The sequence below is a fragment of the Syngnathoides biaculeatus genome, chromosome 3, assembly GCF_019802595.1.
Source record: "Syngnathoides biaculeatus isolate LvHL_M chromosome 3, ASM1980259v1, whole genome shotgun sequence".
NCBI lineage: Eukaryota > Metazoa > Chordata > Actinopteri > Syngnathiformes > Syngnathidae > Syngnathoides > Syngnathoides biaculeatus.
The window spans coordinates 20,781,375-20,800,210 of record NC_084642.1 but is presented as its reverse complement, the minus strand read 5'-3'; the positions used below and the strand labels follow the sequence as shown (position 1 = coordinate 20,800,210).

At 40.5% G+C, this 18,836-nt stretch overlaps 1 protein-coding gene across 2 annotated transcripts in view; it reads right to left on the bottom strand.

Moving 5' to 3' along the window:
* The window catches only part of ntrk3b (neurotrophic tyrosine kinase, receptor, type 3b), a 147,257-nt gene that overhangs the window by 116,567 nt on the left and 11,854 nt on the right, over positions 1-18,836 (bottom strand). The window contains exons 1-6 of one of the 2 annotated variants that reach the window (XM_061814753.1): positions 18,019-18,083; positions 16,664-16,818; positions 15,483-15,625; positions 14,635-14,776; positions 4,764-5,069; positions 3,570-3,584 (exon numbers count right to left, since the gene is read on the bottom strand). In XM_061814753.1, coding sequence (XP_061670737.1) covers positions 3,570-3,584; positions 4,764-5,069; positions 14,635-14,776; positions 15,483-15,625; positions 16,664-16,818; positions 18,019-18,035 — 778 coding nt within the window. In that variant the 5' untranslated portion in view covers positions 18,036-18,083. Of the gene's footprint in view, positions 1-3,569; positions 3,585-4,763; positions 5,070-14,634; positions 14,777-15,482; positions 15,626-16,663; positions 16,819-18,018; positions 18,084-18,836 lie in introns of those variants that run through there. The other variant, XM_061814754.1, reaches the window with a different exon arrangement.

Genomic DNA, 18,836 nt, shown 5'->3' with positions numbered 1-18,836 from the left:
TCATAGTAGACACAGTAATATTATTAGTGGGACTGGTAGTAGTACTAAAGTAGTGGTAATAGTATTAAAACATAGTAATACTGGTGGTCATAGCAAACCTACTAATTGTAGAATAATAGCAGTAGGAACATTAGTAGCAGTTCTAGTACTTTGTACTTAACTAGTAAAAGTTAATACTTAACAGTAAAAGTAACAGTAGTATCAGTAGCAAGAGTAAAAAGCTGCTGAAGCATCTTCGATAATTTTCAATTGTCATAAGGTCCATGTACTTGTACGTTCATTCTTCTCACTAGTAAGACAATTCAACACACTAGTAATGTTTTTTTTTTCTGATACCGTGTAACATATCTGCACACTGCCAATGGTTTGGAGAAATAGGACATGTACTGGTTACAAGTCAGACAAAACACTGAACACGTTGATATCTGTGTGCTGTTCACATAACCAAAGAGCTTGACCTTGACTTGTCATTTGTAGGACTAGTACCACAGATGTCAATGACTGCCTTACGAGTAACATGTAATTGTATGCCAAAAATAGCCTACCAAAGTCATTGTACTTGTTCTACTGGTAAATGTAGTTTTAGTAGTCGTAGTTGTCATAGTGATGGTAACAGAGAAGTGGCAGTCGTAGCATTGTCAGTACAGTATTTCTTATTGAAGTTGGTGTCGGTAATCCTATGGACAAATGTCATGAGGAGCCATAGAATTGATTCATGTTTGAATATGATGAATATGACACCAACAACTCTCTTTTGACATGTGGCTCATTTCTACTTGTTTCTTTTCTATTGTGCACTTTTGCCAGTTCTGACGGACAAACAGGCCCTGCTGGTGTCGTCCCAAAGCAGCAGGAAGAGCTCAAACAGCAGCAGTGTGTGACACCATGACACAGGCGGAATTAAGCAAAGCGCTACGACAAGGAAACTTGAGGACGTGAAGCCAGCATGTCACACACTCATTTGGGCTTAGATGAATGGTACACGCTACACAGGCTGCCGTTGGTTGGAATACACGTTACCATTTTCTCATTTTCTTCAACAACCTGTCATTTCTGCTTCTGTCCTTAGACACCTTGACTAGAATCTTTCTTTCTTTCTTAGAATAGGACAAAATCATTGGTTTATAAGAGGGAAAACTAAGAATTTAATACATTTGTGACATGGGGGGTGGGGTTTTTTCACAGAGAATGTAATATATTCCCGAGAATAAAAGGTTTATAAGAAAAAAAAATACTGAATGAAAAATAGAAATTAATATTGGCAATAATGTTTTTTGACAAAAAAAGTCACATGTTAACAGGGGGTGAACTAAATTCTTTTAGACTAAAATGGTAACAACAAGAAATGATATAAAAATGGACCAAAAAAAACATGGTTTGCATAATTTAGAATTTCAAAAATGAAAACAGTACTGATTGTAAAAAAATAATTTCTGGAGAATACATTTTAAGAGGTGAAAAGCCATAAATTTACCAGAGAATAAAAATAAAAATTGTATGCGCGAATAAATTGTATTATTATGGGAACAAAAATTTTCTTTCATGAGAGAAAAGGGGTGTAAAACACTTAAACCCTCCTGTATTAAAACTTCGCAGTTGTATTAAAAAATTGGATTTATGACACACACATGCACACAAAAAAAAAAATCACGAAACGGAAGCTGTACGAGAAAAAAAATTACGAGGAGGAAAAAAAACAATGGGATTAAAATGTATTATTGTCAGAAAAAAAAACAAAAAAAACATTTTAGGCTATTTTACAGGTAAAAATCATTATTATTTCAGGAGACAATAATTACAATGAGAACTTTATTAAAACTATGAAAAAGCTTTAAGAGAAAATTCTGACTTTGTAGGATAAAATTATAAAATGACAAAAAAATTGTAGATTTATGAGAAAAAATAATTCAGTTAGAGTAGTGTAGTGTTTAGTTAGTGTAGTTAGTTTTAACATGAAAAAAATGGGATGATTTTCTGTGGATTTAACCACTTTAAAGGTGAAAATGTAATTTCAGGAGAATTTTTTTTTTTTTTTTTAAACAGAGCAATCTATTTTCTGAAAAACACATGAATGACACATATTGGATAGACCGAGTGCTGGTAACTTAAACGAAAAATCCATTTATTCAATTCATGAATATCCAATCACGTGTTTTGACTGGTCGTTGTTGAACTGAAGGTAACAGAAGAAGGGTCATTACCTAAACGCCTCATCTGCCACAATGTTTAATGCGGCTTAATAATGTGCATCTGATGAGGAAGAATGGCCTGCTATGGAAATGGAGGAGCACTGCCATGAAGGTGAGGGAGCAGAGCAGCTCACTTTGTTCAAGTTGACAGCAGACGCAGCAGGCAGCGACACGCACCTTGCCCGCCACATTAAAACAATGTGTCTGTGTTTAATATTTTTACTATTATTAGTATCAAAAGGGATTAAATGGATTTTTCACCATGCTCCAAAAAGTGCACACAACCACTTCCGATGAACTTGGGATCTGTGTTAAATATATATAATGCAATACTATCATTTGCAAATCATGTTCAACCTAGATTTAATTAAACATACTACAAGGACAAGAGATTTAAAGTTCAACCTAATAAACCTTATTGGTTTTAGCAAAGGTTTTAGAAGGTGTTGCAGCCATAAAATTAAAAAAACACTGAGGAATTGGAGGAATTCTCATCAAAGACCTCCTAGTACATCCACATCAGAGTTCTGAGGAGCTGCTTTCAAATCCACCCTTGCCTGTCTGGAGTTTGCATGTTCTTCATGTAGCTGCGTGTGGTTTCTCTAAGTATTCTGGTACTCCCACATCACAAAAACAAGCATGGTAAATTGAGAACTCCAAAGTGTCCGTAGGTGTGAATGTGAGTCTGAATGGTTGTTTGTGTCTATATCCCCTGAGATTGGGTCGTGACCAGTTCAGGGTGTATCCCGTGTCTCATGCAGAGTCAGCCGGGATAGTCTCTAACACGCCCAGACCCAATTGGGTGGTGGCCCCATAGCTCAGTGGTTAGAGCATTGGTTTGGTAAACCAGGGGTCATGAGTTCGTTTCTCAATGGGGCCCCCATTCTCCTAGAAGGGTTGCGTCAGGAAGGGCATCCAGTGTAAAAACTGTGCCAAACAAATATGAGCGTTCATCTGAGATGATACACTGTGGCGACATCTAACGGGACAAGCTGAAAGAAACTTACTTACTTTTTAATATTAGGTCAAATGTTGAATTTTTCCATTTTGAGAAACGATTAAAGTCATCCAAATTGGTTCCTTATGCTGAAAACGGGTCAATAAACAAACACGACATCGTTGAGTGAAGCATCGAAAAGTATTAACACACACCATGGCCTCTAAATCCTTGACTACACACAAACACCACCAAACAACATTGATGACCATTCAGAACAACCTAAAATGACAAAATTTCTCCACGGTACAAAAGAAGTTGTGTTTCCATGTGTGTGTGTGTGTGTTTACACCAAAGCAACACTGACAAATAAACCAAAAGCGCTACTGGAACAAAAAAATGCAAATCTAAGCAGGTTTAAATGTGAAAGTCCAAATACTTACCCAGCTCCACCACGTCTGCAAAGGAGAAAACAAAGAGTCACACTATGTGCGATAAACTGACAAGAGGATATTAACCTTGGAATATTGACCATGGGAGGAATTTGCCAGCCTTTGAGAGTGTTCACATAACCTCCTCCTCCAGAACAATCCAACTGAAGTGAACTGTGCATGAACCCTGCTGAAGCTCACCAGCCAGTGGGGAGATACTCCTCAACTGACAACCTTGTGAGGGCACACTTTTAATAAAACAATATGGGATTCTGAACCCTATAGTGCTACCAGCAACTTTCTCCACGAGTCATTTGGATTTCAAACTGTGATGGTTGTGGGGGGCATGTCAGGGTTCCATACTTGGGCCAAGGGGACTTTTCTATTTGTTGAATTGGGAGAAATATTCTATTCAAACTGCAACATTTAATAAAACATGTTTGGTTTATTGAAAAATTTAAGTCTGGGATGTTTAAAAGAAAAACGTACATTGGATCCGTTCAAGAGTAGTTCAAGTCGTAAATCTATCGTAGTGCAAAATCATTACTCGTGGATTATGTAACACAGGAAAGAGTTTTGTTGTTCCCACCAAAATATGTTGGGCCTGATCTAGAAAGTCGACCAGGATACAAAATGGGGCTCAAATTAGTGCTAAAATCTTGTCGTATGATTCAGGTAGTTAATATCCAAGACAATTTCTTGTCCAAATGTTACATTCACTAAAGGGACTTTGATATTTCCCCCCAAAATGTCCATTCGGTTCACTCACTGAATACTGTTTAATGCTGTCAATGAAACTTTCATACAAGATTTTTTCTTCACTGAAGATAAGCTGATGACAATTTCTTGTCTTTAATGTACCTCCTATTTTTGATGTTTACTAAAACACGTCAGGTTCAATGCTGACAGAAGTGTCTTCGCTGCTTACAAACTATTTTAATATGCAGCCCGTCATTAACCTAACATATGTACAGTATTAACCCTATTTAACCCTGTTTCAGAAACAACAAAGACCGGTTCATTGAGTCGGTAGGTGAGAGTGTTCAATTTGTGGATCTCTAATGTCCTGTGATTTTACAGCTGATCATTTTAAGGCGTTTCACACTTTTCACCCGAAGTCAGCAAACACCCCACACAAAGTATGCAGCACAGAAAATGAATGGAGTGATAGAATTTAGATGCCCCATTGCTAGGATCTTTACCCACCTTCATCATCGATGCCAGGTGCCATAAGGAAGTGCCCGTACACCGTCTTGGTGACTGTCCCGAGTGAGTTGCTGGCCTCTAGGGTGTAGTTGCCGTTGTTGATGTGTGTGGGGTTCTGGAAGGTCAGGCAGCCCTCCAGGTAGTCTTGATAAAAGTCCATCTCGGTACGGATGTATTGGTTGTGCAGGATTTCCTTGTTCTTGTGGAACCAGCGCAGCTTAGGGTGCGGGTACCCTCGCACCGTGAACTCAATGCAGGTGTCGTGGCGCTGCTCGGGCTCGGCCAGGCGAATGATGACCGGGGGAACTGCGGACAGGAGCAGGAACACGTTTTACTTTTCCCATTCTGGTCACTGCAAGAAACCTTAATTTTACCCCGGAAATCTATCACCTCTTCAATAGTATATTCTTACACCGGAAAGGAAATCGGAGTGCCTGGCGAAAACTCATGCAGGCATCGGAAGAACATGTAAACCCCTCACAGATGAGGCCGGGATTTGAACCCCGGTCCTCAGAACTGTGAGGCAGATACTCTTACCAAATGTCAACCGTGCCACCCAAAACTAATATAAACAAATGAAAAACAACTGAACATGCTTATTTGCAAAACGTGACCACCAAACATTGAAACTGATATTTTGGAGGAAAAGTTGCGTCACTGTATTACAAGAATATAGCCTTAAAACTCAGAATATTAGTACTGGTAGTTCTGTTCCCACTCAAGACACACACTAACTCGGAACCTGAATCTACACTAATGTACAGGTAGTAGTAGAGTCAGAATTACTCTAAATATTTGTATGAAGTCAAAGTCACTCAAAATATCTGTATGATAAACAGCAAGTAAATACTGCACTGACTGAGCGTGCCTTTTTGTGCACCATGATCACAAATTCTCACACCATCCATCATATTCATTAAGTGCACACTATTAGTAAACTTCAAAAGTGAAAGTCCATGCATTCATCAATGTTCTAAGCCACCTATCTTCACAAGAGTTTTGGGAGTGCTGGAGCCTATCCGAGCTATCTTCAGGCGAAAGGCGGACAACACCATGAACTGGTTGTAGAGCACATAACGACGCAATCGCTGAGTGGGAATTGAACCCACGTTGCCTGCACCAAAGTTAGGTGTGTGTACCACTACAGTGAAAAGAGTCATAAAATATTAAATATTTGTTAATCCATCGCTGTAAATCCAAAGAACCTTAACTTCACCCCTAGAAATCAGTCACGAAGTTCCCAAAGATTTCTAAATCTTTAGGATGACATTCTTTGGTCAAACCCAAAAAATTCAGCAGCAAACTATATATAACTATATATAGCGATTTTTGATTTACTCGGAAGAAGAGATGACACTTCAGAGACATGAATGTGCAGCAGTAAGCAGGACGATGAAAGCAACTGCATGCTTATCGAGGAGCCCATAATGGCTCTCACCATGGTTCACAGGTTGACAAGAGTCCTAAAGCTTTAGAAACGGCTTTGTAATCCTTTTCAGAATGATAGATGTCAATTTAATTCTCATCTGTTCCTGAATTTTTTCGGATTGTAACTTTTTTTTTGCAACTGCTTGAGATGTTTTAGCTGACTTGAGGTTTTGGGAATTAATTTTCACGCAGGCCTGGTAGTGTGAAAATATTCATCTCTAATAAATAATCACCATTTATGTGGGTTCTGTCAGATATTTACATTTACTTCATGACCTTAAACAATAAAGTGGGGAAACTATGCAAAAATACAGAATAATAATGTGCGAAGGGGACCAATACTTTAATTCTGGGTGTTGGGGTGGGATGGCTGGATGGACGGATGGACAAATGGTCAGACAGACAGGCAGACAGAAAGAAAAACCGATCAGTCGATTGATCAATAGACCAAAAGAGCAAATGTACTCGTACAGGGGGAATATTACTGAGAATAAAAAATTCACATCTGCAGACACATTTCATTAACAATTCACGCTCTAATTTGTCATTCTAATGAGCAGGTTACATCATCAACAAACAAGATGGAATATGGTCTTACCTAGTAAGCCATTACCCCCTCCCCCGAAAAAAAAAATGTTAATTCATCAACCAGAGGATGCAGATTAAGCCCCTCTGAATGTGCTTGGCATCCTAAAGTCCAATAATAAATGGTGCAGTCTAAAAAAGCTTCACTACATAATGTAAGAATTTTTTTTATTTTTCACATAACTTTTGAATAGAGAAGGAGCTCCCCATATTGAAACTGTCATTATGCAAAATAATCCCAATTTTTGACATATGTAGATTTAATCTGGTTAAATTTTTTTCCCCGGTAACTGTTAAGAAATCCAGTTACCTTTTAGTATTCTAATTACATAATGGTGTTACATCTATTCCGTTACCCCCCAAGGCTTCAAACTTTCTGAATAAATTTAGCCATCCATCCAACCATTTTTTACCACTTATCCAAGGTCAGGTCATGGGGGCAGTAGCTTTACCAGGGACACTCGCACTTCCCTCTCCCCAGCCACTTCATCCAGCTCTTCCGGGGGTGGGGATCCCAAGGCGTACCAAGGGCAACCAAGTGATGTAGTCTCTCAAGCATGTCCTGGGTTGTCCTTGGGGTCTCCCCCCGGTGGGATGCGCTTGGAACACCTCACCGGGGATGGGTCCGTCAGGTATAAAAAAGCCACCTGATCTGGGTCCTCTCAATATGGAAGAGCAGAAGCTCTATTCTGAGCTCCTCCTGGATGACCAATCATCTGACCCTATCTCTAAGGGAGAGCTCAGGCACACTGCAGAAAAAACTCATTTTGACCCCTTGTATGACCCACAGCATGTGACTATAGGTGAGGGTGAGGGAACACAAGTTTTTGCTTCAGGCACCACCAAAACAGCATTCCGCTTGCAGCTGCTTAAGGAGCCCCACAGGCCAAAAAGGCCCAAAAGGACTAACTTTTCAGCTTGACAGCATCCCTCACCGTTCGTGTCCACCAACAGGTTTGGCGATTGCCACCATGACAGGAACTGGTCACAGCTCTGGTCGGCCAGCTCAGCAATAGAGGAGGGGTAAATCGAATCTGAGTGGACCATCTTCCTTGAAACAAGCAAAGTTCTGACTGAGGTGGGAATTGAACCTTCTTCTGACAGGGGGTTCTGCCAGATGTTCCCAGCAGACCCTCACAATATGTTTGAGCATGTCAGGTTGGACTTGTATCTTGCCCCACCATTGAAGCCAACTCGCCACCAGTGGTGATCAGTTGAAAGCTCCACCCCTCTCTTCACCCAAGTATCCATACAGCCACAAGTCCGATGACACGACCACAAAGTCGATCATCAAATGTTGACCTTGGGTGTCATGGTCACAAGTGCATTTGCGAACACCTTTATGCTTGAATATGGTATTTATTAAGGACACGGCACAGAATTCCAATCACAGAATCCCTCTTGGGTTCTGATCGGAGGCTGTTCCTCCCAATCACGCCCTTCCAGGTCTCACTGTCATGGCGCACCTGACCGCTTAAGTCCTCCAGCAGAATGATGGATTCACCAACAGTGGGACACCATGGGTGCAGGCACAGCCATCTGGCATTCGCCTTTGAGCTCCACCTCCAGGTCTGGCTCCAGAGGGGGACCCCAGTGACCAGCATCCTAGCAACGGAAACCTTAATCCATTGATATTTATCATCATAGGGGTCTTTGAACTATGCTTTTTCTGGTCCCTTTGCCATTGTTGATCCTACCAGGGGTGTGAAGCCAAAGACAACTGAACTCCAAGGATCATTGGGACAAGCAAACCCCTCAACCACGATAAGGTGACGACTTCCAGGAGGGGCGTTCTGCTCTTTACTTGCCATTTTGGTAATGGGGTCCTTAACCTAATTTTACAGTTTTATCACATCAAAAACCTGTGTTATTTTGTAGATATAAAATACCTCAAATAAAATATGTGAATATGTATTTTAAAAAAGAAAAAAACATTTTCGTTTGTTGCGCCTTGTTTTTTTCCTTAAATGTATCCAAAATGCAAACACATAACCAAGTACAAACCATGACATCAGACATTATGTAAATTGGGCAATGTTTAAAAGTAAAGTGTTAAAATTAACTTATTTTTGTGCTGTGCTGTGCTGTTATGTGCTGTGGGTCAAATTGAATAGAAAGGATTTTTTTTCCAATTAAAACAGAGGAACTGATTTTTCTAACTTTCATGGGGGACTCGGACAAAATTGTTTAATCATGTAATTTAGTTCTCATGCAGCATTATCAAGCATGGCTCTGGCTGAATGAAGAACTGATTGAGCCCAGAGTGAATAATGAAAACCCCAACTGTCAATTCCAGTGCATGGTGACGCCTGTGATTGTGTGCTGATGGGTCGTCAAAGGCAAACAAAAGGCAAAGACTTCTTTTTTTCCTTTTTAATTTCTATTTGAAAGCTGTCATTTGGCAAAATGACTTCAGTGATGGGCGCCTGACTAAAGTGACAATTACGCAAAAAGGCTGTTTCTCCAACACAACGGCAAATTCCGGTTACATGTGGAATTATCTTGTTGACGGACAGTTATGGACTGATCCATTTTTCCCTCAGTGGAGCTGTCACGGCTGCTTCGGTCCACACAATACAAGTCATTCCGGCGCTCTGCACCAACGTGATAACAACATGCTTTTTTTGACCGGTCAATGAAAATCGTCGCTCGTCCCGGTACGCTATCAGGCGTACAAGTTTCTGGGGGAACCTCTGTGAATGTATAGGCACGTAGACAGTTCTCAGGACTCTTTCAAGCTCCTTTTTCAACATCGTTTCACCACAGTTCCATTAAAAAAACAAACGAAAAAAAATTCTTGAATTTACAGCTACACCGTTTGAAAATTCTCTCCTTGATCAACATTTTCGTGACCAGCAACACACTCAGTGCGCATCAATATTGTTGCACATGCAGTGGCACCGTAACAGGGCAGGCAAAGCATGCACACACCATTTCTATGTTTGGGATGAGGTGGCATGCTAACTTTCAGCTGCCAGGAAAATGGATAGCAATAACAATGACAGCCTCAAGTTCTTAAAGAATACTTGCTGACTGCTGGAATTACGTAGACTTACCGTGAATGACATAGCACTATTATAACTGCTACAATTATCCAAGTAGCAGCGAATCAATCAAAGTATCCCTATCTGATTTAATGAACCATGCGCAGTTTAATTGTATGCACAACGGATGTTCAATTCAGTAAGCCATTATATTAAGGCCGAGATTAGCTCAAATTCAATGATTTTCTTTTTTAACAAAACAATTAAGTGTAAATTCTAATGTAATGAAATTAAATTACATATCCACGACATCAAAATTATCCTTACAAAAGCTTAATTTAAAAAACTCAATTTAATTTAAAATTCACTACAAACTGTTCAAAAAATACAAATTTCAAAAAAAGACTATACTAGACTATAAAGACTATAAAACTATATTTTTCAATAATTAGTCTAAGCAATATACATGTGATTTTTAGAAGCCAAGATGAGAGATAAACAAAAGATTAAAATGGTAAAACGGCAAATGAAATAATACATAAAAAGTATATGTAATATATTTAAAAATATTACAAATGATTCACAAAAATAAAGTCATAATTGCTCAAGTTTTAATTTAAAAACAAAAATGACTTCAACATTTAAATGCAATTAAATAAAATGTAATGAACCTTTTTGAGAAGCCAACAAGAGCATGACACTAATATGATTTTTTAAAAATGTTATTATACATTTTTAAATAATAATGCATTACCATGAACATGGCATAAAATTGTAAACATTGTCATTAGTCATTTTTTTTCCAATCACAAGGAAATACAATAGAGTAGCCGAAATTTTCTTTCCACAATAACTGAAGAGGGAAACGGTCCTATTGATCCCGCACGCTGCCGTTATTTCTGTTTTACTCACGAGTGTCACGCAACAAAAGCCCCAATTGTCGTTGCAATACATTCACTCTATAAAGTCTCTCTTTTCAACCCCGAGACGTAACGGCCGGTAATTCGTCCCGTCAATCACGCTACTCCCTAATCGCAGTGCGGGTTGGAGCTACTTTCTGACATTTCCACAGGCAATAGGCTCGCACCACTGAGGAAATGTAATTACCAAACGAGCATGTGGTGAAAAATGAATATGTTAATTTGCGGCACCGGCAGAGTGTGTCAACATTGGAGAAGAAGAAGAAGGACCGCCTGGAGATGACACAATCCCCTAATCTGGGGAGGCGCAGTTATTGAGGCATTGGAGACCAATCCTTGTCCCCAACTGCACAAGTGTGTCCGTGATCAACTGGTGGCCTTTTTCACTTACGTAAGAGGCGAGGCATATCACGTATGCACAGTGAAAATGCAAGAGGAACATCTCCATGGCAACCCAGCTGCATCCTTTCCCGCAGCTGGTTACACATTTGATTTCTTCTTTTTGCTTGCGTACGTGCAGGCTGCAGGCAACGTCCTTGTTAATCACATCCATCAGTTACACTTGCTTTGCAACTGCACAACACCTCATTGCGTCCCAAATGTGCCTGCTTCCTTCGGACCATTGTGGGAACTGATTCCCTACATTTTAGTGTCATCAAAGCCACCATTTTGTGAGCTGCCTTTTATGAATGGGAATACAATGAGGCAACATGGAGCGATTCGAACACCCAGTGGTGTTTTTTCACATTTACAATTGTCGATGTAACCCATTTATAGAAACAACCATAAATATGGACGCCCACAGAACAATGTGGAGGGACCACAAAATCTAAAATACGGTGGCAGACGGACAAATCCACTGCAAACAGCCAGATCCTGCACAGCAGGAATGAGGCAACCCAAAACACACACAAGAACATAAACAACAGCAAAAGAAAAAGCTGCAAGATAAAAATGGTGCAACTACAGAAAAAACAGCAATACTAGTAAAAACACAAAAAAACACACAGAAATCCCAAAACAACTGCAAGACAGAAATGCTGCAAAAGGCCTGATCTTCAGGATCGACCATCCTGTGAGACCAGAGGCACTACAGGTATTCATAGGTAGATACGACACTCCCATTTTGAACTCCATGTTGACAGTAATGTTAAACTAGAGAGGTCAAAGTCCTCGATGCATTCATTGTGTGTGGATGGCGAGAAAACAAAAAAAAACAAGGATGCTGGCACATAGTGCAGCATGTTTGAAAGCCGTATAATCACAAAGTCTGACAAGGGAACCGAGTCCCTTTCAGAAATAATTATTGTATTGTTCTTGTTGCTATGTGTCAACCAATACATATTTGGCATTGAAAAAACAGTAAGCCTCATGAAAATTGGTTAAGAAACTAAATGAGCAACTTAGGACTGATTTCAGTGACCTGCTTTGTCTTCTATGGGAACTTTGATCTCTCCAACATGGCTGCCACATCGGCACGTCAGTTGGTTGGGCTGCTAAAGGGCACTGGCATGTCGAGGTTAAGGATAAGGAAGACATCAGGGTGGAATGTCTGCTGCTCACTGATGAGCCGATGGAGTTTGTACAGTGCCTCGCTCCTGTTAGTTGAGCTGGAAGGGATGTAAATGACTCCCAGCAGAACAGCACTAAATTCCCTAGGCAGGTAAAAAGGGCAGCACTTGATGATCATCAACTCCAGCAGCGATGAACAGTGTTTACAAAGCACAGCAGCATTGCAGCGCCAGGCATCATTCATGTAAACACAAAGTCCCTCGCCGTGAGTCTTCCCTCCCTCGACTAACGGTCTGTCTGACTGGTAGCATGTTAGCCGGCGTAACTGAATGGTGCAGTCCGGGATGCTGTCGTTGAGCCATGTTTCCATGAAAGCAAAGACAGCGCTGACTCGAGCTTTTTGTAAATGTGCAGCGTAAACGGATATCGTCCAATTAGTTGTCCAGCGAGGGTACGTTGGCCAGGATTATGGAGACCTGTCCGGTGCGGGCTAGCTGCTAATCTAGCTTGGACACCTCTCCTTCTTACCCCTTTTTCTGCTTCCTTACGTTCCACCCATGACACTTCTCCTGTGGGCTGGGTACAGGAGTGGAGTAGCACTGGTCTCTGGAGCAGACCACATTGGTGTAGCACTTCCACGGTCGCTGGATTTATGTCGAAAGATAACGTTCTGCGAATGTTGAGCACAAATGCTTTGGAGTAGGTGCACAATGGGGTTTGTGGGCGGGATGGAGACAAACAAGCACACTCAATTCCTCAACAAAAAAAACATGAAAGGACTGTTGTGTATGGAGAGGCAGGAGCTACTGTGTGTGCACACGCCACCATCTTACTACTTTTAAAAATGGCCCTGTCCTGAGGATATGAATGGAATTTTCATTACATTTACAGTATATAACCCTTGCTCATGGCTTAAAACATCAAAATGTAATGGTATTCTATAGTCTATCTTCAACAGGACTTCATGTCCCTTAAACTAAAGCAAATTAGTCCATTTCCCCATTGGACATACTTTCAAAATCAATAGATGTCACTTTTTAAGCCTCAACATTGAGTTGAGCCAGCCACAACAAAGAGCATGTATTGACCACTGACTGTTAATATGGTGTTTGGATCACATTAAATATGACATTTTTCTATTGAGCAACATGGGACATGGATTTAGGCTAATGGATGAACATGATGCAAGTGTATTTATCATTTTAAAAACAAAATGTCCTCCCTCTGGCGTCATAAACATCTTTTTCCACACTAATGAAAATCACATTGGCAGGCTGTCATCAAGCGAAATGGCGCACTCATTGAAATACGGAAAATTCCGGCCTCCAGTCTAAAAGATGCCACCCATATACAGTTAGCAAAATAAGTCATTAATTGGGGTGTAAGGCCCGGTCATCCATGTTCAACTCAAACCACGCACTTGTTGTTAGCAGATTCACAGTAGCTCTCATTGACCAAGCCTGTCAACATTGTTTTAACAATAAGCGATAAGATGAGGCGTCACTATGAGCATGCGGCAGTTGCATTGTGCCTTCATTAGTTGCTGTAATGACACACTCCATTGGGACTCACGCTGATCTCGCTATATTTAACCCTGGCTAAGCTGCTCTGATTCCAGCTCGGCAGCCTGTCACACCGTCTATGCAGAATAAGAATAAAAATAAAATTCAAGCTTCATGGCTTATCTTCAAAAAGATCAAACTCTGATGCCATGCCCCAGCCCTGTTAGATGATTTTCCATGAAGTATTGCCTATCTGTCTGGGATACTTACATGTGGCTGGGGATAATTTGTGCAAATTCCCTCTGCTGGAAATTGTTAACGTACAAGCCTTGGGATACAGCAAAAAATGGCTGCTCCTGCAAAATTCATAATGCTCTGTCAAACTAGTGTTGCGGGTTATTTTTTTTTCCAAAAACGAGCCGGTTTTCATGGGGAATCCTTTAAAGTGACCAAACTGCGAAATGCTATGATCCACCGACCTGCTTTCAGTTGGGCCTCATTTGGGGAAATCTGTTGTAGGAGTCTATACTCCTGTACTATAGGAGGTTTACCTATTAACAGTAAACCTGCTTCTATATTGTCTTGTCATTTTATAGTTTAGAAATTTTCCAAATGTATTTTTGAAATTTCAAACAATTTTTACTGTTAAAAGATCCAGCAAGTCACATTGAGCATTCATATTTTTTTTTTCAGGAGGGTCAGCTATATATATAAACAATGGTTAACTTGTTTTTTTTTACACTTTGTACGTATGCCATTTTAACAACCCTACTGTTTTGTTGTGGTAATACTCACTTTCTGCGAAATTCTAACCAGTAATGGTCTCAATGTCAAATGAACATTAGGGAGTGAGCTTAGCCAACGTAAAAAATTAACACTTTAAGCAGCCCAAAGACTGTGGTTGTCATGGGGACAAAACAAAGAAAAAGCCTCAACTCACACTGCACGTTGACCTGAATGGATGAGTTGGTCATGCCCACCACGTTCTCAGCGATGCACGTCAGCTGGTAGTTGTTGTCGTCGCGGCTGATGTTGAACAGTGTCAGGTTGATGGAGTGAATGTCGGGCCAGTACACGTTGGACTGAACACACATACATAGAAAGTGAAACAACACACTGGGAATTCTTTCACCATCTGATAAGTGTGCGATGCTTGTTAATGCACACATGTTGATTGAAGCCATTTTGGTATGAGCTCAGGGGTTTATTAATACAAAAAAGCACAACTGAGGTGTGGGAAATTTATTTACAATACTTATCAAACCAACCTCTCCATCAACCCGTCTAATCTATCATCTACAGGGCCTATCATCCATCTCGCTATCTCTCCATCTATCCAAGATGTGTATAGATGTGTTCTGTGTTAAGTATATACGCTGTCATCCATCTACCTTTCAGTCTTCAGTCATAATAAACAGTCTACATTCAATCTACAGTTCATCATTACCCAGTCTATCATCTGTCGTATTAAAACCTGGTGCATATAGCTGCTATAGCCAAATAACGGTGGTCCTCACGTGTTACAGTGTGTGTGTGAGACACAGGTCCCTTAGGCTTTCGCTAAACCTCATGCTAATTAGCTGGAGCACGCTAATTAATGAGTATGAACACTACTCTCTTAGATTATACACTGTTGGTGTGTATTTATACAAGACTTTTTCAAGGCATTAGTCAAGGGGTGGGGAGCAATTTTTTTCTTAGCATGTACTCAAACCTTTTCAGTGAAATAAATACTGTATATCATTTACGTATTTACAGGTCGGTGTGCGTGTGTGTGTGTGTATATACCAAGTGTGTGTTGATGGAGTGCAGGTCATTGACAGTCCAGTCCACTTCAGGCAAGGGTGATCCGGATCCATTACAGCTCACTGTCACATTGTCGCCTTCCATCACTAACACACTGCTGTGGCTCACACTGATCTCTGGCAAGTCTACACACACACACATATACACACACACACACACACACATGCACCCACGTACACACACATACACGTGGTGTTCCTATTAATACATGCTCGTTGGTGCCTCTGTTGACACGTTTTCACACAGAATCAATTATTCAACTCTCATTAATGAAATACAATTAGCATAATGACAGCACGCCTGCGCTTGGCGATGAGTCACGATGACACCCTGCTGCTTTTGGCGGCGTCCAAGTGACCCTTCAGTACCTCCAGCTCTGACTGACTCTTCTTCATCCTCCATCTACATCATCTTAGAGTATACAATGTGCTTTGGCTTGGTTATTCATGGAGCACCTGCTCACACGTGGGATTTATTGTGTTCTGCTGAAGTGTTAAAGGCCACTGCTATAGTCCTCTTGACAGGGGTTGGACTCTTTTCCACTCTGTAGTTGGCCACAGTGAGAGGTGCCGAGCAGGTGTGGGCATATGTTGTGGTTTGCCCCAGTGGACAAAACGGTAGCCTCGCTCACCCTTCGGGTGGAGGGGGACGGATCTTGACTGTTTTGTGTGCATTCTATCAAGATGAACACCCGTAAAAGTGCTGTGTCGGTTATGAACTATCTGGTTCTGTTTATTCACCTATACAGTACACACATAATGTAGAAATACATCCATACATATACTCATGCTTACATGATATGGGTGTTCCTAAACACAAGGCTTCGCAACCAGGGTGCCATCATGCATTTAAAGATCACCAGGGGGTACAGCAGGAAATTATTACAATTTAATTTTAATTTTAATTTGTGGGAAAACACACTGAGAAAGTCAGCTTGTAAGTAAAAATAGTGTGACCATTTTCTCTTAGTGGTGAACCATTAACTCTTGCTAATGTAAAATGTGTGCCATAGCTCAATAAAGGTTGGGAAACACTGATTTTACAGGAGAAATCATTGTCATGTCTGTCTCTACATCCAGTATCTACTGTATTCACACCACAGAGAGCAAAGAGCTTTCTTCTGTTTCTATGTAATCACAAGGTAAGCCTGCATAAACACTCACCACAGTTGTGGATGTACATGTGGTGCAGCCTTATCTTGGAGGCTCCGTTCCTGCAGTACAGTTGCTGTGTGTGAAGGCCGGCCTCCCCTCGCTCCTGCCACAGCTGAATCCAGCGGATTTTACAGCCGCAGTCGAACACCACGCCGTCCAGTCGCCTGAGTAATTATATTGTAAATGTCAATATCAAAATGCTGCACTCTGTTTTGCAAACAAACAAATGTTGCTGATAGAGTGTTAGATATTAACTTTGGTTTCTATCTTGTGCAATGTATTTAAATGCATCCAAGCGGTACAAGTAAGAAGAAGAAATTTAACGATGTCTTTTCTTGCATGCTATTTATATTAAGTATTTATAACTCCTATATCCGCAACTCCGGCTGAACGGAAATGAATTTACCCATCGTAGGATGACTAAAAGCTCTCTTATACTGCAAGTATTTGATAATATACTTTTAACCTTTCCTTGTTCTGAAGTCAGGTGTGCAGTGAAGTATTAATTCATTTTCAGTTCAGACATATTAGCATAATTTAATATTTATATGCCTTATAACATATTAATTGGCCTGTTTTGTTGTTCAATGTTGGTTCATCTCTATAAAAATGCTGTTCCAGCCAACCAAATCAATTGTTTCAATGTTTTACGACTCCTTATAACGATCGCTTAGTAATTATCACGCATCTTCGCCTTTCCACTCTTCGTCCTCCCTTTGTGACACTTGTAAGAAGTGTGGTAAGAAGTGTATCTTATTCCCTATCATGGAGGCGATGATCAGTGACTTACAATGAGTTGACATAGGAGGCAAAGAGAACTTGCGCATCCGCAGCTTGGCAGCCAGCCGGCGTAGTAAAATAGCGTGTACCAAGCAGCTGTTCAATCTGGACGTGACCGCAATGGCAGACGCTGGATTTTGCTTTCCCAATATCCAGAGCAATCAGTTTTACAACCGTAACGAGTCAACGTTCGGTGACTTTCGTAACAAAATAAGGAAGTTCCGTATCATTTGGTACATATATATGTAAATCTGAATGTGAACAGCAGGAAGAATAGTCATTACATTCTCATATGTGACTACTATACATGCATTAATAATACTTTTGTCACCTGGGGACCTACATTTCATTTTGTTACAAAGTCACGACCAACTTTTATAGAAGTAAAAAAAAAGTGTTTTGTTGAAAAATAACTTCTGAAAACCTTCAAATATTATAGTTTTTCTATATTTGGTATTTTCAAATGAGTTTGATGTAATGCCAGAAGCAGTTTGCTCAGCGTGACGCCCGCTCGCCATAAGTTGAGCTGCACTGTTTGTTTACGGAATGAACTAGTGGCTAAAGAGAAACTTCCTGCTACTTACCTAACATTATGTTCCATGTGGGAACTTCTTATGCCCCTGTACTACTAGAAAAATGTAAATAAGAATACATGTATTTTTGTTTTGTCGATGTTCAGAACCACTGCTCTAAATAATTTATGAACAGTTGTGTGTCCCTATTCCAAACAGTTTCTGATGTTTTCCACATGGACTTGTCAAAGTTTGAGTGCCAGGTGTGCATTCCCTTCCTTCATTCTTGTGGTTTTTTTTTTTCTTTTTTAAAGTAATGTTACAAGCCGCAATGTTATGACACAGCGGTCCTCCGAGGGCAATTATTATAGTGGTTTGGTGCACCAGCAGCAATAATAATGACAAAGCGGCTTTCATGGGCTCGTCCGCTAGGAATTGATGTTTTCCCCAGTTATTTCCCGAATGAATGACAATCCAAATTCACTCAAGTGCCCCCGCCAAACTACCTGTCACACAGCAGACTGTGAGTTTATCTACTGAATGCTGACTAGATGAAAGGTGCAGTGCAGTGCGACCTTCAAAAGTCTCTTGTTAGCTTCTTTGCCTAACAACTCACATAATGTGGCCAAGACTCTCAAACTGACTTGTGAAGGATGGGACTTTCCATCATTAAGCACAATGTCAGTGAGAGCTACAATCATTTAGATAGATCATTTGAGATACCCATGGGTTGAAAATATACTGTAGGTCTCTAATTTACACACACACACACACCACACACACACACACACACACCACACACACACACACACACACACACACATACACACGCACGCACACACGAACACACACACACTGTAGACATGTTAATAACACATAAGAAAAGCTTA